The 21,424-nt window shown below is 39.3% G+C and overlaps 1 protein-coding gene across 1 annotated transcript in view; it reads right to left on the minus strand.

The window, feature by feature from the left end:
* Nucleotides 1–587: 587 nt before the first annotated feature.
* Nucleotides 588–21,424, minus strand: part of slc7a14a (solute carrier family 7 member 14a) — a 21,790-nt gene continuing 953 nt past the window's right edge. Inside the window, exons 2-10 of the mRNA XM_005736593.1 lie at nt 10,236–10,769; nt 9,657–9,893; nt 6,341–6,558; nt 6,052–6,198; nt 4,148–4,356; nt 3,913–4,060; nt 2,493–2,988; nt 2,145–2,381; nt 588–1,019 (exon numbers count right to left, since the gene is read on the minus strand). Coding sequence (XP_005736650.1) covers nt 721–1,019; nt 2,145–2,381; nt 2,493–2,988; nt 3,913–4,060; nt 4,148–4,356; nt 6,052–6,198; nt 6,341–6,558; nt 9,657–9,893; nt 10,236–10,542 — 2,298 coding nt within the window. The 5' untranslated portion in view covers nt 10,543–10,769 and the 3' untranslated portion in view covers nt 588–720. The remainder of the gene's footprint in view (nt 1,020–2,144; nt 2,382–2,492; nt 2,989–3,912; nt 4,061–4,147; nt 4,357–6,051; nt 6,199–6,340; nt 6,559–9,656; nt 9,894–10,235; nt 10,770–21,424) is intronic.

Consider the following 21,424-nt stretch of genomic DNA (forward strand, 5'->3'; position numbering starts at 1 on the left):
CGTCAGGGAAACATTTAAAGCATGAAATAACACTGAGGGTTAACGGTTTTTTATTATTATTTTGAGGGTATGCACAGCACTTTTGCTTTCTGTTGAAAATTCCGAATGAACGGAGAAAACCAGAGCTGTCCACAGGAAGTCATTTGGGCTTGCCGTGCTGTCATCTAACCTTCCTGCCTGTCTGTTAAAACAGGATGGAACATGCTGATTCATCTGCCCCATCTCGTTGCCTTCTCCTCTGTTGTATCTCGTAATTCCGAGAAATAAACAGTTAAAAAAATTGCTTAACAGACACTCTCATTTGGTTCAGAGTTCAAAGAGCCACATTGTATTTTATCTCTTGCTACATCTGCACTTTTTCTGTCTGGCCTTTCTTTGTGTGGCATGTGGATTCCAGTAAGTAATAACAAGCAAATGAGTCAAGACAATCACGACCTTGACATCTAAATTTCTATGGAAGCGGGGGAGCCAGGCACGGTGGAATAAAGTGATAGAAAAGCAGTTCCACTGCCAACAAACAATCTAGCCCAAGAGTTGGACACACAAAAAAACACACATGCTGGCATGAACACACACACACACACACACACACACACACACACACACACACACACACACACACACACACACAGAGTCATTCGTGCACTCACATATTCTTCCCCACCCATCCCCCAGGCAGCAGACAAGGCAGTACATTCAGGGTAACGCAGAGTCAGTCCCTTAGAAATCCATTGGATCCTCCTCCGCGAGGCCATGATTGGCAATGGTTCTGCCTCCACTTTTCGATGGCATCCCATCATTTTCAGGTTTTGCCACAGGGGGCGAGGTTAGCCCTGATGCCCCGTCTGGCGCACCCCAGGCGTCAGTGGTAGGTGGGTAGAAATCATCTTCGAAGCCGCAGAAGCCTTCGTCAACACCTTGATCGTAGCGCTGGTAGGTGGAAGCATGCACCTCATTCTCTCTGGCTGTGATTTCCAGAGTACTATTCCACATGCCATAGCCAAAGTATATGAGCACACCTACAAGAACAGAACATGTTAATATTTTTCACACATACATAATCCAGTCGATCATGTTTATTAGACCTTAGCGCATGATTTTAGTTGCTTAAATAAAAATACAGAAAAAAAAGGAAAATCTCCATCAACCTAAAAGCTCTGTTGGACTCTCCTTTTCCTTTCAGCTGTTCCCTTTGGGGGTTGCCACAGCAGATCATTTGCCTCCATCTCACCTTGTCCCTAGAATCATTTTCTGTAACAACAAGCATGTCCTCCTTCACTACATCCATGAATCTTGTCTTTGGTCTTTCTCCTTTCCTCTTGCCTGGTAGCTTCATCTTCAAAATCCTTTGTCCAGTATACCCACCATGTACTGTGTACATGCCCAAGCTATTTCAGCCTTGCTATTGCGACATGAGCTGTCCCTCTGATGTCCTCATTGTTAATCTTGTCCATCCTGGTCACTCCCAAAGAAAATCTTAGCATCTTCATCCCTGTCACTTTATCTTAGGCTCCTGAAGTTTTGTCAGTGCCACTGTTTACAAACCACATATCAAAGCAGGTCTCACTACCTTCTTGTAAACCTTCCCTTTCACTCTTGCAGCTATAGAGGCAAGTCAAAAATAGGTGCTCAGATAGATACAACTGAGGCAGGAAGGAAAAGGAAAGTTAGATGCCCCAGGTCTTCCACAATAAAACAAACAAGAAGTCACACACAGTCTGTTCTTTATTGGTCACAAAATTTCAATTAAAAAATAGTTATTTTTAATTACTCAGTCGTTACACTAAGTATCAACTGTCATGAGTCATTGCTTACAGTGCAATATTTTGGTTGGCTTTTTTGTTTCACTGCTATATTGAGATGGAAGCAGCCAGTTTTCATATAAACCATTGCCAAACATATATACATTACATTCTATAATTATATTGAATTATTTTCATGCATACAACATGGAAATAATTTAGCAACCAACCTGCATAGTGATTAAACACGACAAAACTAAAACAAAAGTCTCATTAAGTTCCTGCATGTCCTTCTACATGACTGACAGGTGTGGAACTGACTAAATAAAAGCATTATCTTTTCTCTTTCCGAATGTTTTAAAGTTAATTTAAAAGCAAACAAATAAGACATAATTTACTTACCCACGAGGCACCAGATTGAAAATCGTATCCAGGTGATTGCAGACAGTTTGAGCATGAGGTAGATATTAACCAGCATGGCTGAAGCAGGTACGAAGGGCACACAGGGTGCCATGTAGGGAAGTCGCTTAGGATTCTCTGGTTGTTGCAGGATGATGATGACTAGTAGGGCAATGATAATGATGAACACGATCAATAGCAGCAAGGCCCACCAACGACCCTCCCCAATAGTGCTAGCTCCTGAAAGGAAGAAATAATTCATTCAATTCAGTTCAACGCTTTTATTATTTGTTGACCAATCTGTGCCTGAATCATACAAATGTGAGTGTGAGTTTGTTAACTTGTTCTCACCAAAAATTATGAAGGAGCAGAAAGCAAAAATGAAGATGAAGAGCAGCAGAACACACACAGTGACAGTTTTCCCCGTTGCTGGAGTCGGTCTATCCATTTTTCCCGGTAGGCCCAGTCGGATCCTCAAGGTGTAGTAGCGTGGTCCAATCAGCTTCTTTAACCGCCGGGACAGGCCACCTTCTGATTCTTCTGCTTCAATACCAGTAGTCATATCCACTGTACCATAGTTAGGGTGATTGGCCGTGTATGCATTTTTATCTGGTTTGCCAATCAGCATCTCATTGTCACCCAGTGAAGGCAGGTTTTTGGCTCCGCAGGTGTTAGTGGGCGGACCACCATACTCATCGGCCTCGCTGGTTGGTGAGCAGGCGTCTTTCTCACACTCAGCCAGAACGCCTTCCTTCCTCTTTTTATTCTGCTCCTCAGAGAGAAAGTTCACGAAACCATGGATGTCTCCCTCAGGTTGGTAGCGTAAGAGAAGCACACAGAGACTCACCTGCAAAACACATGTCATTTATAAACAGGAGCTCCATCACAAAACCATTTTTAGTAGTGACATTCCCATTCCACAGGAATTGTGTGGATGTTTTATTTCAAAACAAACAGCTCAATAATTAGTTTTTACAAAAACTGACTGGTTCATAAATCAGTGACTCATTATTATCTTAGTTAACTGCTTACCATCTAACTAGTGTTGTGCAGCCATGGGTAGAAGGTAATCTTTAGAGCCTGATAAACACATGCCCACATGTCTTGTACATACTGGTGACTCTGTTAAGATTTGTTGTCTATGAACACATACAGCTATCCTGTTATCATAGGAAATCATGCACTAGAGAGATTATTTTTCCGAGCAAGGTATCTGTTATTGTGTGCAGTATTTCATAGCTCCTTTAAAGAGCAGTGCTTTTTTGTCAAATCTGAATGTATAGCTACTTAGGAGAAGAAACACCAATCTTTCTGTTTTCAGGCTATAAATTTCTTAGACTTGAGATGAAAGCTGAACAACGCATCTTCACTTAGTTCTTATAAAACAATTGTTGCTGGATTATGGATGCCCCCTGGTTACAAAATACTGTGAATTGATCTCTGTAAGGCAGTGTAATACAGTGAGATTGTGGCTTTGTATTGTTCTGCTTAGCAGTTGTTGCTAGTATGTTTGTTTAGACATCCTTAAATACATCTCAAGGGCTTTATCCAGATATATTAAATGCATTCAGTTCAATTCAGTTCAATTCAATTTTATTTATATAGCACCAAATAGCAACAGTTGCCTCAAGGCACTTTATATTGTAAGGTAAAGACAATCAGATGCCCCTCAATGTGGAAGGAAAAACTTCTTTAAAGAAAATTGATCTAAATAATATTGAGAGTAAGCTTCATGATGTACATGTTTCCATTATTATTATCCAACACTCACCAGGGTATAGGCCAAAAGCGTTCCTATGGACATCATCTCTATGAGGTCTCTAAGGCTGACCAGGAGGGACAGCAAGGAAGCCAGAAAGCCTGAAACCACACAGGCTACAACAGGGGTCTCTGTGTAGGAAGACACATGGGCCAGGAACCTATAAAAAAGAGATGAAATGAGACTCATATGCAAACATCATTAAGAATGACATATAAATAAAAATGCAAATACAGTGTGAACTAACTTAAAGAGCAGGCCATCTCCTGCCATGGCATAGATGACCCTGGGCATGGGGAACAGCGAACCCAAGAGGGATACAGTCAGTCCAGCTATAGAGCCTACCGCCACTATGTACTTTGCGAACATACAACCATGCATGGCAAACATCTCCATCAGTGGTGCATCCTCATCAATTTCATTGTATGGTACCATCAGTGTCAGAATCACAGAAACCTGGAATAAAAAAAACAAACATAGTGTTGATTATTACTAAGAAATCTTTACTGCAGTTCTCACCATAAAATCAAAATCTCATCATGAATCTATTAAAGTACAGAGAAACTTTAATACCAGTGTTAACAAGCAGAAATATTCGATTTTTGCTGCCAGAATTATAGTGTATTAATGCTGCGGGATGATGCTGCAGAAAAGAGACTAATTCGACTTCTTGTGGAGGCTCTTCTCAGAGTAACTCTGTAGAGCCTATAGTCACATCAACATTTAGACCCTAGATACTAAAAAGAGTTGAGCTACATCCTTAGAGCTTAGTTTTGCTTAGCTAATATGCTCAGCACAGAGCATGCTCCATCACATGCAAAGTGGTCATTACTCGTGCCTCACTCAATATGTGTGTCCCTGTGTCTGATGTGTGATATCATGCAGAGCCATCTGTCACAAATGCTGTGCTGCTAATCAGATAGATTTGCATCAACGGATTACAGAAGGGGAGTAATAATAATAAAAAGCACTAACCCCTTACAGAAAGGAAGTTAACATCCATTATTTACTGTATGAAAAGGCTGGCTAACACTGTGTGTGAACCAGTCATAAAGGGGTAAAATAATCTAAAACAAATCTACAACAACATATTTGCTTAGAGCACAAATCCAATCCCAAAATGTATTTTTCAGTGTCCCCTTCAGCTCACAGTCGGCTAAGTTTAGTTGGCAAATTCATATTACCCATCTCCAGAGCAAAGGACTTCCCAGAAAAAATAATCAGCACAATTCTCTCCCCTGCTGCTCATTGCCCCAACCTAAACTGAAGACCACAGTATTGCAAGGACGTACAAGGATAGATATGTCATCACTAACAGTGAATGAAAAGCTCAGAAACTGACAAACAAGCATAAGTTTGCCTTGCAAACTCTTTGATTTAAATGTACTGCAAAAATCAATGTCACACACACACACACACACACACACACACACACACACACACACACACACAAAGATGTGACAGGTAATGTGTTTAAGCTGATTTCTGAAGATTGAACAGCAGCAACCACGGGATCCTCACAGCAGCAGAAAAGTTATTCCAAGCAGCCTACAGTGAGTGAGATCAAAGAAAGGTGGAGATTAGAGAGAGGCTGGTGCATAGGAGAGCGATGATGTGGAGGAATAGATGTGACTGTGAAAGAGAGAGACAAGGATTTCAAAAAGAAGCACTCGAGTTTTTGAAGTTGATGCAATCTTTGCCACACAAAATGCTGAAAAACGTCTTATATCTGATAGGCTGCTGTTCCACAGCACCCATAGCAACAACCATCCAGTACACATTATGTAATCAGGAAAGCTGTACGGGCTGTAAAGGTGGAGATCAGAGATTAGATACACACCCACAGCATCTTCATATTTATTCATTCCGTGTATTGGAAACTTGTCAACATTTGTGGGAGAGCAGGCAGCTGAAGCTAAAGCTGAATTTCAGCACATGATAAGTGATCAATATTCTTTAGGTTTATAATTAAATTAAGTCATTTTACAAAATATATCAACAGAAACCACCATAACATGAATGACGCTCTACTTTGTTATACACAAAACTATTAGTGTGAATAACAATAGATTTGTCAATTACTTAACAATAGATATATAAAGAATAGAGTGGTCATGTTTGTTTATGCAATATGTTATAAAGCTAACTCACAGAGACATAGGCAGTGAGGCAGGTGATGAGTGAGGCGGTGATAGCATAGGGGATGGAGGTGTTGGGACTCTTGGCCTCTTCTCCTGTTGTAGCAATGATGTCAAATCCAATAAAGGCATAGAAGCAGGTGGCTGCACCCTGCATCACCTGCAACACAGAGGAAACAGAGCTGATGGATGTCCTAAAGAAAACAACCAAACAGCACAGATACCCTGCTGATGGTAGGGGGGTTTCTGTTTGTTTGTTTGTTATTTATTGTGTGTGTTTATATATACATTCGGATGCATACCCCTGACCAGCCGAAAGGCAGAAATCTCCCCTCGTCCCAGTTCTCCCCATTTACAAAGAACAGGCCAGCGATCATCATGAACACCCACACTATAAGGTTGATGACGTTCAATGCGTTGTTGAAACCAACAGAGTTCTTCACTCCCAAAGCCACTATCACTGTCACCAGCAGTGCTATCAGCAGTGCCAGTAGGTCTGGGTAGGACTGTTCTCCTTTACCTGGAGAGGAAACACGCATGCTTGAATACACAGAAAGACATAAAAGTGCTGTCACCCTGTGGTGCTGAAGATGAATATATCCATTTTCCTGTGTGTTTGGCATAAAACTGTTTGAGTAAGTACTTTGTTATTTTTTCAAGAAAATACTAAATTGTCAGAACAAGAACAAGTCCTCTCACAGTTAAGCAGGTTTCTCAGAGAAATGTTTTTCGTTTTCTTATTTTGTCTGATTAACCCCAAATTAAAAAGAAAAGTAGAAAATCCTCACATTATTGGTGCTAGTTCCAAAGCGCTGTCAAATCAGTTTAACTAAATATAGTTTTTTATCAGAAGTACACATAAAGTACAATTATTAATGGGATAAATGTCAATGCAAATTTGGTCTTTTAATAATTTCTCTGAATTTTTCTTTTTCCAGGGTCGAATAATTGTACAACATACATCTAAAATCAAGAACCGGGTTCAACATTTTGAATTCATTTTGGATTTTCTGTAATCCACACAGGGTCAAACATACAACTTCAAATGTACCACTCTTCACCTCAACCCGACACTTTTAGTATCAATCGACAAGCCTCTGGCATAATTCTGGCTGGATATTTAACTACTCTTCTTGGCAGAATTGGTTTCCTGGCACCGGCCCGGCTTTTAAGCATAGCACACACATTTTCAGAAGGGCTGAGACTGGGGCTTTGGGAAGGTCATTCCAGAAGCTTAACATTAGCCTGCTTTATCCATTCCAAAACCAGTTTTGATCTATCTGTTGGAACACCCATTTGTGTCATCTAGCTATTGATCTGAGGTGAAGTTGATGGATTTTGAGGGGAAGCATAAAGAAGCTTCTTCCTTCTGTATCATTCCATCCATTTAGTGCATTGTACCAATACAATACTGGCAGAGATGCAGAGCATGTTCATAGGTTTGAAAGCCTCATCTTTACTCCTCCAAACATAACTCTTGTCATTGTGGCCAAATAGTTCAATCTTTGTCTCGCCTGACCATCAAACCTTTCTCTATAAGAAATTTAGCTTATCCATGTGGGCAGCTGAAAATTTAAGTTGAGCCTAAAGGTGTCAACTTTGGAAAAGGGTCTTTTCAAGGTCATCACCATTTCAGTCCATGGCGATGTAACTGTTACCCTGGTATTCCAGCAGTTTCCAGTTCATGGCAGGCTTAAGTGGTTAAGGCCTCAGTGGTTCCTGGCTTGCTCCACATGTCTTAACCAATTTTCTCTCATCTGAGGGTGACAGTTTGGACCTTTTTTTCAGACTTTGACAAAGTGGTGGCCCATCTGAATAACTTTACTTATGTACAATTATTTGAAGTGATGATCATGGAATCTGTCACGAAAGATGTTTGACGTACAATTATTCTTACCAAGAGAAAGAACAGTTCAAAGTCTAAAGAGCTAAAAGGAAGGTGACTTGCATTTGTTTTTGTTTTTTAAATGATGTTTCACCTCTCATCTAAGAGATTACTGAGAACCCACATAGACAGAAACTGTTCAAAGTAATCATTAAATGCTCAAACTTTCCACGATATGAAATCATGTCCATGATCACTCTATGTAAACATTTGACCACAGCTATTAATCAGAATAAATAATCCCAGACTAATTTGTTGTTTCCAAGAGTTTCAGCCGCTCTCATAGAGTATGTTGGAGTATGTGTAGATAATTATCCAAGGGTATTCCAGTGAATTCATGTGTAATTCACAGGACATTCCCCAATGGTCCAATAAAACACCCAAAGCCATGGTTTAATAAAAAATTGAACTTTCCAACTCTGTTTAATTTCTTGGCAACAGAAAGTTGGAAACACCTTTAGATTTGGAACATCAACTCAACTATTTTTGTAAGATAAGTCGTCATAGTGAAGTACTGCATTCCTAAATTAGATACACCCCACCCAGTTGACCATTACGGCAACAAATTTTTAGATGCACATGTTCCACAAGAACTCAGCCTGTGTGTATTTGGAAATGAATGAGATATATTTGAGTTAGATTTCACATTTTTTCCCCTTGGGTGTGGAGAAACAATCATTTCTCTCCAACAGGAAAAGGAAACATCAGCTTTCCGTGATCATTTGGAACGGCTGGCCGTGACACTTGTCATGTGATCACTACCATCACTTTTTCAAAGGCTAACAGGAAGCAACTGATGAGGCAGTGTCAGCCAGATAGAAACATAGCTGGCACACACATCAGCTAGAGCATTGCACAAGATAAGCAGGCATCCTCATCATGGTAAGATTATGGAAAACTGTGTTATATAGAATTCAAGATGATGTGCCTGCTTTTACTTTCCGTGACAGTATGACTTCCAAGATAAGCTGCATAATATTCTTTGGATGTTCCTGGGAAAAATAAATTAGTATGGTTTGAATGGTTTCTGAGATAATGTAAGCATTTTTATCTTGGTGTTTTTATTAAAATTTGAAAGATGTGTTGTGATTATCAAGGCAATGGGAGATCCTTTGTATGATAGAAATGGCGCTGCGCTTCTATTCCACACTGATAAAGTAAATCATGACTCTTAGGAGCAAGTCGTGTTAGTGTGCAAATACAGAATAAGAGCAAAGGCTGGATTTATTAAATGTACTTCTCAAAGTCTAAATGTCAAAGTCTGTTCAAGACCTCAAAGAGGAAGTATTTGTCTGAACTACAACTACAGCAAAAGGAACAGAGCTCTGTCTGACCTTCTGAGGAGAGTGGGGAGGGGGAAAAAAGATAACATCTCTCCAAAAGTCACTTGGGTCAATGCATGTTTTTACCATCAAAGCAAACATGTTTGACAGCTGAACCAAAACAACTAACTGTAGCTGATTGCTGATAAGATGTCGATTCTAAATGAATTACCCTGCTTCTTAATGCCTTTAAAAATGTGCCTTCAAGAAAATTATCTCACAGGTGATTTCTAAGAAGCACTTTGGCTTCAGTTCCCTGAAATATTGTAAATATAACACTGAAAAAAAAGCATTCACAGCAAACCTGCAGTACTTTACACAATACTTGAATGAATTTCAATCCTGAGAAAATTAGAACCAGAGAGAAAATGTATCAAAGCTGTCATAGCACTGCATCTTTGTGCTACTTACCTAAGCCGTTGAGTGTTCCAATGTGTGAAATCATAAAGTTGCTGATGGTGTGATTGGCCAGTGAGTCCGCCATGCTGCTGAGAGCTGACGCCCCCGCTGCTGTGCCAATCAGATATTCCAGAATTAAGTTCCAACCGATGAAAAAAGCCACACACTCCCCCACTGTCACATAGCTGTATGTGTAGGCTGAACCTGTGGTCTTAGGCACACGGACACCAAACTCTGCGTAGCATACTCCTGTGGGGGAGACAGGAAGAGGAGTACAATATAGACACACATAAATTCAGACACATATCAGTAATTTGACTGCATTATCACTAGAGTCAAAGGCTGAATTGAAACTATTGATATGAGCATTAAAGTATATTTTACTATCTCTTGAACCTATTATAGCTGTGCCCCTATAATGTCATTGCCCTTGTAATAATTACATAGGTATTAAAAGGCTTTTCAAATATATCTTACCGGTTTAATGGTAATAAGAAGGACAGTAACCTTTATACTGCGGCTATTGTCCCCTTGGTGTTTATGTGATTAGAGAAGCCTTGCATAAATGAGCGTGCATAGCTCTAGTCTCACCTGACAGAATGGAGGCAACAGCAGCAATAATAAAGGACACAATGACCCCAGGGCCAGCCATCTCCTTGGCGACCAGTCCAGAGACCACATACATCCCCGTCCCGACGCAGCTGCCCACACCCAGCGACACTAGGTCCACCGTAGACAAAACCCGGGCCAGTCTGGTTCCATGTGAGCTTGTACCCGATATGGCTGAATCTAACATGGACTCCACAGGCTTGGTCCTGAGGACACGGGATGCAAAGGTGTTCCATGTCGACCCCCACTGTATCCTGCGAGGATCCAGCTTCCCTACCAGACCACTCATATTGAAAGCCAATGGGGAGTAGCGGAAGATACTGTTTGACCAGTGTTTTTCCTTAAGTTCTGTGAATGAGTTCTTCAAGAAGATGTGCAGAGCACTTTGGAAGAGGAATTATTCCTAATCCAAATAAATGAAGAAAATCTGATTTTGTCTTGCTGTCCACGCCTCTGTTTTCAGGCTCAGTAGAATGCCACGTCAGTTTTTCCCCACATAGTGAGAGAGAAAGTAATCTGAAAGACACAAGAGGGATAATTTATTTTTACAGCATTTCACAGCCCATTGCCTACTATTATTCATCTGACACAATGCTTATTTTGGAGTATGCATGCCAAGACATATTAGTTCAAAAGGGGAAATGTATTACAAGTTTGTCCACAAATGAGGTGTACCTGAATGAGGAAACAGCTAATTAGAAATCCTCTCCCCAAAGCCATGTCGCTATAGTAGCAAAGCTCATTAGTGACAGCCCTAATGACATTTTATTTTGTTTGTAAGGGGGAGAGATAGCAATATTAAACCTTGGCAAAACCTCTTCTGTTGTGTTTGCTGATAAATAACTGTAGAATCAGAGGCAATGTACTTCAACTACAACATCTTCGCCACACTTAACGATCACTCCATTAAAATTCAGAATGAAATCTTTAACACGTTTATATACAGACAGAAATCTGACATTTTACTCTCATGTGAAAATAATACTGGGGTCTTTTTACATAATTATTTTTAATTTATTAGCCTGTGTTTTCACATAAATAAATGCCATATTATATGATGCATTACTTCAAAACAAGCTAAAAAACATTACATGCAAAGCCATGGCAATCATAGGGGCTGAATGTTTTTTTTCCTTTCAGTATAAGTAGAATTTATCGGAATAATTCAAATGCAACTATGTAAATTCCTAGTGCTGCTGTAATGCAGGTTTTCCTGCCACGTTTAAACAAAGCATTAGCTGAGTCGAGTGAGTAACAGATTAGAGATGCTGTTGAAAAGAGAGCTATTAAAGCCATCAATTGTAGCCGAGTCCACCTCTGTCTCTCTTAACAGCAATGAACTAACACTCACCATTCATCTACTTTAAACAACAAATTCAAGTTACTGAACAAACACACTTACATTCAGCAGACCCACACTGCGCGCCCTCAACTATAACATAAGCCACTCAAATGATGACTGCAATTACTCAGCTGTTTAACCAGATAGAGTGGGGCTGCTATTGTCACTGCACTTAGTGGGTGTATTACATGTGCAGCAGTATAGAAAGCTTAAAAGGTGATTCACTTTGAGCATGGTGGTTAGCTCTGGGTGGGGCGGTACCTCTTAAATTCTGACAAAAGGGATTTTCCTTGATGGTTCCGGTATGAAGCCCTGCAGTTATAAATGACGTGCAGAACCCTTCTGAAATTAAAATTCAGAAATTTCCAGTCATAACCATGTATAATAATTTACGTTTAAGAGCATCTGATCAGTAGAGTTCTTACTCCTGGGCATGTAGATGAAATTCTGCTTCTATTCTGTATTTGCACACACATTCTAACAAAAGTTTTTATTGCTCTTCAGACATAAAATGATGACATCGTATTCAATTATTGTAGATTACTGCAATAAAAACTCATTGATTCTAGTGCCATTTATGTTTTAAATGAAAATGTACTTAAATGAATGACGCAGTCACAAAATGTGACGCACAAGTGAGCTATGTGTTACAATCACTGGACAAACAACCTGATATTTGTGGAAACAAGATTTTATTTCCGTCATCTCATAGAAGCAATCAATAAGAAATAAGAAAATTTAAATTGAGCGTAATACTGCTCAATACTTGTGTGTGTGTGTGTGTGTGTGTGCGTGCGTGTGCGTGTGTGTGTGTGTACAGAAGACAGAAGAAGATGAACACATTAGGAGAAAAGAATGAGGACGATGAGCAGACTGAAAAACAGCAAATCTGGTTTCGTTAGTGCACTAAGCTTTGATCACCTGGCTCTGCTTTGTCAATCAATGTGTGTGTATGTGCGGGTTCATGAGTGTGTGTGCGTGCCTGTATGGAATATGAGTGTCCAGACAAGCCAGCCAGACCTTAATACCTTAAATTTGAAACAATGATACCTATACATGAATTCAATCACATTCAGCCAGTTTCAAAAATGTGATAAAAATGGCAGATTAGGAAGAAATACGCTCCATTTTGTGTGTACTAGAGTAAGTGCCACACATAAACATACAACCTTTCATCAGTCTATATCTTTAATCAGATCATACAAGTGCTCTGCTTTTCAGAACATCTGCTCACTTAAATATTCTAGGCCAGTTTTCATTGATGATGACCACCACCTGTCCTGCATTGAGTGCGAGCTATTTGAACAGTTGTACTCTAGATCAACAAAACAGAGCCGCACAAAGCCCCGTGGCAGCAGGTGTTCCATCTGCTCTGGAAAAATGACTTCATCTTGCTAATAGTTGTTCCTGGGTTAAAGGTTTATGTGATAAAGTGTCCTGTTGATGTTCTCTGTGTGACCTTTTTATGGTAAAGAAATACACTTTGCTTTCTAGCAGGTGGCATGATGAATGGATCAATGAGAGTCTGTAACCAGGAGGCAAATTTCTGGATCACCCTATATAATGAAAACCAAAACCTCCCTCATTAGTAATGAGTGCATCATCACAGCATCCAAAAGAAAATCTGAGCACCTCTAACAGAGACAGACACTGCTGTTCTTCGGAGTACAGTGCAGAAGCTAAAATGCCAGTGGTGACACTGGCTACTAAATTATTTAATAGAGTGTGGTTGCAGGCAATACATTTTAGATTTTTGCCTATTATTTAAATATCTTTTCATCAGTTGATCTAATTATTTCTGTCACTGAACTGCAGGGGAAGAAATCTTGGAAATTAACACGTACGTATCAAGAAATGTGGAATGTGCACAACACAAAGAGCTAAAAGCATCGCTTTCGTCTCCCAGCATGGGAGGAACTGTTTCACACTCTAATGGATTTTTGAACTAGACACTTCTTTGTTCTTCTTCCATAATTTTACACGCTTAAACAAACACCCATTTGCGCAGATGTATAAAGATCAATAGTTAAATCCCTGTCATCATAATCACCACAGCCACCTCTAGCATCTTAACATTAGTGTGTTTCCTCTCCAGATAAGAGAGCTGTCAGAACATCTATACTTGTGTCTAATCAGCCATGACTAAGCTTGTTTCTGTGTCCGCCCCTGCCTGTGTCTGAATTAACTGGATGAATAACCTGATTGAGCTCTCATTGCCTTTACAGTAAGAGCTGCTGTGGTTTAATAAAGTTGAGAGCACTTCTAATTCACTCAACACTGACATGGAAACCAGTCTGCAATGCATGGCCCTGGCCTCCACAAAAATTAGACCTGGCATGCTGCCCTGGCCCCATTCTCACATCCTGCAGACAGAACAGGAAGCAGTTCTTGGTAGAGCACCTGAGTCAGGGAAATTACAATTTTTGTGTGAGTTTGTTTTCCGTTTTATCACACACTCGATGTCAGTGTCACTGATGATTTGGATGTTTTTTTGAAAGAGAAATTAATGTAAAATACAAGTGAGCAAGTCTGTCACTTTGCAATTGCTTTTGTTTTAGCACAATTAGCAAATAGCAGTATATAAAAATGCTAAATTATATTTCATTTTAGCTTAACAAACGGACACACAGACAACTTATGTAAAAGAGAAAATATTATTATGCATAATTCATGTGTGTATGTGCGTATCTCCATATTAGTGCCTCTCAGTATTAAGAGTTATGAGGCTAGCCTCTGTGGAGTGTTACACATCAGTGCTTAGAGCCCCATCGAGTCTTGAACACAATAATGTATTACTATCAATCACTATGACTAATAGCAAATACCCTCTTATTTAATCACAGCTAATTCCATTTAGGCATACATTATTATTAAATATATTCTGGTCTATATAAACCAGCTCTATTTTTCATGAGTTCCTATAGGTCATGTACCTGGGAGCAAAGCTATTGTGCTAAAAGCACAATGACCCAGTCAGCAGATCAATAAATATCAGCAGTAACTGAAGGTTTTAACGTGGAAGTGGAAGTCCTAAATTCATTTTCCTCTGCGTGGCTGATCTTGGTGGCAGTGTGGCTGATTTAGTGTCTTGGCTCCCCGGCCACAGTGTCCCTGTCTGACAAGCCTAATGAATCTGACATAAAAGAGAAATTGCCACCTGCCAGGTTGATTATGTTGTCTGGCTCATCAGTCACACTGTACCTATCCCTGTACGACCAAAGGCTGTTTTTTACTGTATACATGAACTTTGATTTTCTGGAGTTTCATCGAGCAGGAATATGCTAATATCATACATCATTTGTTTTATTTAATGTCAAACAAAACTAAATGATCACCAGTGCAATAGACACAGCATATCAATATGGTCAGTTCATGAGCAAAGACAAAGAAAACTGCACATGCGTTAAAATAACTAGGTAACACTCAATTCATGCTCCTCTGGTTTATATTGTAAAATAAACTGACTAAAGGTTTAAGAAGAGCAGATAAATATGGTTAATTTAAAGAGATTTAAACTTGGTGGTTCAATGTCCAGCAATGTTGCATCACAGAGAGAAGGTCCTGTGTGTGAATCCATCGGTCAACTGGTTGAAATTACATGGTTTTGGGGCCCGGTAGAGATCATGATCCAACGATGTTTGTTGGATTGATATCTACTAATTAAATTTTCAGTTCATAATAATACAATTGCCGACCCACTGTTTATTTCGGGCAGATGAAGACACATGAAAAATGTCTCTTTGCTTAAACACAGGATGAGACTACCTGGGGAAAAGGCGTCATCATTCATCAAGGGGTAAATAACATATTGTAAAGTAATGGTGCACACACAGTGCACAAGAGCCACTTAAGTACATATCTTTATTTGTTCATGCTGTTATGATATGTTTTATAAGCTATTTCATATGTAGAAGCACATATAAAATGTATATAGCTCTAAATGTAGAGCTATATACATTCTGATCGCCTATATTTGAAGTGTAGACAACAGGACTATCCAAAGGCTATCTTTATTTTTGCTGTCTTGTTTACTTGGAAAAAACCACAGTAAACATTTAGCTTGACTTTATGGTAATAACTGATAAACTACATTTAGATCAAAACAATTTTTTTGGTGTTTGTTTTTTAGCATGTTGTATTATGTGTTAATATAAGTACGACTCACGCATCAAGATCTGGTTTAAGATCACTAAGAAAAGAGCCACCTACCTTTTCTCATCTGTTACTACAGAAAAACTCTTATTCACGATTTTCTTATCTTTTGATTCTAATCTTGTGATTTTTAATATGTTAATTCATTCATAAAAATGTTATGATTATGGAGCACAAGACAGAATTAAGACAGACCGTGTGGCCTTGGAACTTGAAATGGGCTCAGCTCACAGTGTAAATAAACAGCATGCTCGTAGAAGATGCTGCTGAACCTTAATTAAGATTCAGGAAAACACAAGAAATCTGTGTCCAAGTGTAGATTGGGCAAAGATTTTCTTAAACAAGCCAAAAAAAAAAACCCACAACTAATGTACTGTATAAACCAATGAGTGGTTAAATGTCTCGAGGTTTCCAGGTTATGTATATAGTATCCACGTTACTGGAATTTCTATTCCTTTAGAGTATTGGAATCAATTTTTTGGCTGTCTCACAGGATTACTCTTTTAATGACTACCTGGACTATAATCGCTGCAAATTTTAACCATTAACCTTAAACCTGTTGAGGCATATTCTAGATTTCTAAGAAACCAGTAAACACAGGGAGGAAATGTTCCATTTCTCAGTCAACTTAAGACATATAATGCCTATCTATCAAAAGTTTACAGTGTGGAATCTCCTGGCACTAGTCCAAAAAGGTACAGACCAATTGCTCTGCATGACTGACCTGTCAGCTGGTCTGCTCCACTCACAGTTTGCAATGCTACATCCTCATCTATCTTCCCCTAATGTAGCACAGTCGGGGCCTGGAGCCTAAAGCAAAATGGATCTGCTTCTACACTGCAAGATAAACAAAAACAGTGCTGTCATTCCCTCTGGCTCTGTGCTTAACCAGCCATATCAATGACATCTCTGTCAATGTGGCCTAAAGCCCTAAAGAAACAACAGGGCCATCTGACACACTCAGGGACTTACCCCAGTTGTGACTCCCTTAATGTTAAAACTTCAACTGAAGACCTGGCCCTAAAACTGGCTTGTTGATTCCGTGGCAGACTTCAGGCGTGCCCTGCTGAGTAATTCTTTGACAAATAACTCCAAAACCATGAAACGCTGGTAACACTCTGAAGCAATGGGAAAGGAAATATTGCCTGTGGCAGCCAAATGATGCTTTTTCCTCACAGTATTGTCACTATATGTCCAATTTGCTAATCCCTCTCCCAACTGTGTCCAGGATTGTCACTCTGTAGTTCCTCAGTCAGAATTCTATATCACTGACAATACATCTATCATAAACCATGCCTTTAACACAACCCTCTCTAATCTCCACATTTCCTTTCTGATATATTCCCGTTTCAGCTCCGACAGTGCAGAGAATTGTTTGTCATCTCATACCGCTCAGCACTAAATGAATGTAGCGCCTGTTGTGTGCACTGCTCACCATGTCGAAACAGTCCTCTGCCAGTTGACAGTCTTTTATATTTCGATTCCACTTTCACCCGTTCGACCACTCCACACTCCCAGGTGTATTTCATCCCCTTCTCTCTCTGGCAGTGTTTCTCTGACTTCTTTCAAAGGAAAGCCTTAGGGTACTTTCCCAAAGAAAGCAAATGGATAAATTGAATTGACCGAATTAGTGGAAAACAACCTTGCATTTTAAAGTTAACACACGAATAAATGCCAGATTCAAAGTTAAACAAGACTGAATGATGTTCTGTGCTTTGTTTTCTTTGACCTTTCTTAATGGTCAGTGGTGACAGTTTTGAACAGACCAATGCAATTTTTGAGGAGTGACTGACTTGATATTGTAAAAAAGCGAGACAAACTGAGTCAAATTAATACATTTATAAGCATTTAACTAATGATCTTTCATTTGTTTTTGGGGTGAACATTTATTTATGAAATACATCATATTGAGGAATACGTTTCTGACAGCATTGTATTAATATCGTTTTATAATATGGAGCTATTTTCAGAGATCTTTTTTACATTCCTGTATTGCGCTACTATTGTCTCTTTGATGTAAAGATGCAAATATTAGGTTAGTTAACTGTTTCTTGTTGCTGTTTTCCAATATACCCTGGGCAACACTGAAATGAAGGGAAAATGAGGGGAAATAGGACTGTTCGGGGTAGAAATAGGACAGAGCCCCAGAGGCATCCAATCATTCCTACACAACCAATTCCACAGATTGAAGCTACTTTGTAAAGTTCCAAAATCATTGACTGCATTTGTCAGTGGAACAGAATGCCTTGGTTCACTATTTTATTGATTTTTTAAATAATGGGAGCCAATTGTTTTTTGAAAGGCAAACCTTGAGTGGAAGAAATGGGTGCTGCGTCTGAAAGTGGCAAATACATCAGTGTGTGCAGACTTTTTTATACAGATTACAAAACTGCATCATGCAGCCATTTATATTCATCAGCTACCTTTTAGCAAAGTGTTTTTCTCCAGCTTAGAAACATATGCTTAAGTGGCAGCTTTTAGCTTTAGTGTGATTCCGTACACTCATTTTTAGGAACGATCTCAAAATTGCAAGTGAAGCCTGTGAAAAGAAAAGTAGAAAAAGCCTATTTTTACGCAAATCTGCTCCTAAATAAGCAGTCACTTTCTCAAATCAGAGATCAGATGTGTGTGTGTGTGTGTGTGTGTGTGTGTGTGTGTGTGTGTGTGTGTGTGTGTGTGTGTGTGTGTGTGTGTTCTGATTATATTAGCCTTTATGCGCAAGCAGACTCACTGACGTCAGTGCTGAGCAGCATCTCATAGAGGAAGGGTGATGGAGGCCAGTTGGCCATTCATAAAATTAAGAGCTGATGTTTACGTGTCTGATTTTCTCTTGGTTAGTCACAGCTATATTTTACAGTATAGAAATTAGTACATCACCTATTCTAAAGAATCAATCTCAATAAATCAATTAACCTCTTATCCAATTCAGGTGTACCTGTACCTGTCATCTGTCTACTGCTGCAAAGAGAGAAAGACACTCACAGCTGCACCTACGGTCAGTTAAGAATTGACTGACCAACTGACTGTGAGTCATAGTACCTGGATACTCAGGCTAGCAAAGTGAGAGCACAGGGACTCCACATAGGCCGCAGCTAGCTCCTGGATTCAAATCCAGAACTCTATTGTTGTGTGCTTAACAGTGCATCACTGTGCTGCTCATATTCTATTCTAAAGTAGTTATTTGCAATATACCAGAAATATTTTGTGTTGAAGGCAAATAAAGATTTTAAAAATAAATATCAATTCCCTTTTTCGTATGTGTCTTGTATCTATCACACGCACACGCACACACACACTCACAACTCTTCTGTCAGCGCCTATTATTGCTAATAAAAATGAATGAGAGGCCAGTAGCATTTCATAACCTCTGCAGTAACATAGTTCCTGCCTGCATCTAAAGCCTTGAATAGGAGCAAGACAGTGTGGTTTTGAAATTGAAAATAAAACATATATTATGTATGTGAATGCAATATTCAGATTCAGGGGTTTCATTGCTGAAGCCTTACTACATCTGACACGACCAGCTAGTCTCTAGTTGCTCACTGGGGCAAGAGTCCGAAAGCTTTCGATTAATATTGCTGCCAAGCTGATATTACTAAGTCTGTTCGTTTATTTTGTTATCCCTTTTTTACTTGCACTTCCACACGTTTCAGCATTTGCTAGTTTTATTTAATCGATACTGAAAAAATGACAATTTGTTAGCCTTTGTCGATGCAGGACAAGAATCTTGGGAGAGAGCAGTGGGGAGACATGCAATAAATAGCCTCGGCGCACATATGAACCCACGAGCCTCTGAAGTGGCCTTAAGACATATGTGTCGCCTGCTCAACCCAGCTACAGCACCCGAAAATGGCAGATGAATCAAATATTGCATCGTCTAGGTTAAGAGCGCATTGTTAGTTTATGTATGCTGTTTACAATTGTTTTAAAGTTGTTTAAAATTTGTAACACGAAGAAATCATAACACATGAAAAAACCCATATGAGTTTATGAATGATACCCTAAAGATGTGGCATCAAAAAAGTGTTTTCATTAGATTAGCATTATTACAAGCAGATAGATTAAAGGCTGACAAAATAAATAGATAAGTAAACAATAATATACAAAATATTTTAAACACTTATTAAACGTACTACTTTACTGCATTGAAGGAACCATTTTTCTACCCCTTCTTTGCCACATCTCCAATATTGTTATCTAATAAAAGCTATTATCACATGTGCACTGTAGATATCGACTTCTCTAAACATTATCCAACGTATGCATGAGAATGCACATGTACAGAGCAGTCGTATTAGTAATCAAGCAGTCTTTGACATGTCAGCTCGCTAGTACAAATCTGTTTCAAGTTTATTGTGCCAATATGAGATCGATGAAGACAATAGTCCAGTGAAATCAGAGCCAAGTAATAGCCATCTTATATCCTTCTTCCTGCAAGTGCATCCCAACCCTAAACATTTTATTTCCAGTAGTGAGAACACATCTGAAGCAGACAGCCTCCTGCTGTGTCCTGTGATTCTTCTAACACTATCTGGAGTTAAATTGTGAAGACAGCTAAAGACAGAAATGCTCAATAAACGTCACCAACAAATGAGTTGTGCCTTATCCTCTTCATTCAGCTGCAATTTCAATACATCTCTTCAACATGATAATATTCAGCCAGTGCAAAAGAAATATAAAAGGAGGGGGGTGCAGATGCCCCACTCTTGACCTTTGTTACTGCTAAAGTGCCCTTAAGCAAGGAACGACTGCCCCTCAAGCTTGTGGTGTGTCTCTACATGTGACTTCATCCTCCAATGTGAGACCTGGATATCCTGGAGGCTGTTTGACAGAGTGTGTGAGGGATATGCAGACAGACATAGTGCAGTTGCTAAATTGGTCTGTTATATAATATTCTGCTTCTACTTCTTATTGTTGTTTTCACCAACTCAATCATCAGCATCATCATCACCATGGTTTTCATTTTCCTCTCGGATGTCCATTCAATGGTTTGGATGGACTGCTTTTGACTTAAATGCTAGGAGCTTCTGAACGCTTACTGCCTGTCCAGCATAGATTTTTCTGTTTGAAATAATAAAGTATTAATTATTATTAATACTTTATTATTAAGCATTAATATTGATCAGATATTAATATGTATAAATTTTTACTGCTTGATTCTATGGTAATCATCCCAAGATTTTTTGCTGATTGATACATCCTGAAATTAAGAGCAGTATCACAAACCCAAAAATCTGTAAAATAATGTGTGTTAAAAAGCAGTAATTTTGCAATGCCCACTGCCCTTTGAATTGCATAATTCCATGTTGGCAAATTAATTGCTTCTGTGTCAGGAGCATGCCATTTCAGAGGAAAACTCAGAGTGCATGCAATCACAACACCCGTTTTAAATGACAGAGTTACAACTGAAATCAACTTCCCTTATTTCTGTGTAGCTGTAGCAGTAAAAGGCACCTGTTGAGCGATGACAGGGCCATCAAGCTTCAGCGTATTAGCAAGCCATCTGCAGACGACTGCTTTCAGCACCATGGACAGCACGACACCACAAGTGTGTTTTTTAAAGAATTAAGAGCAGAAAAATGAGACAAGGCCTTATGGCAAATGAGAGAGAAAGAATGAGAGAGAAAGAATGAGAGAGAAAGAATGAGAGAGAGAGAGAGAGAGAGAGAGAGAGAGA

The sequence above is a fragment of the Pundamilia nyererei genome, unplaced genomic scaffold, assembly GCF_000239375.1.
Source record: "Pundamilia nyererei isolate P.nyererei 1_Seehausen unplaced genomic scaffold, PunNye1.0 scaffold00070, whole genome shotgun sequence".
In the NCBI taxonomy this organism is placed as follows: Eukaryota; Metazoa; Chordata; class Actinopteri; order Cichliformes; family Cichlidae; genus Pundamilia; species Pundamilia nyererei.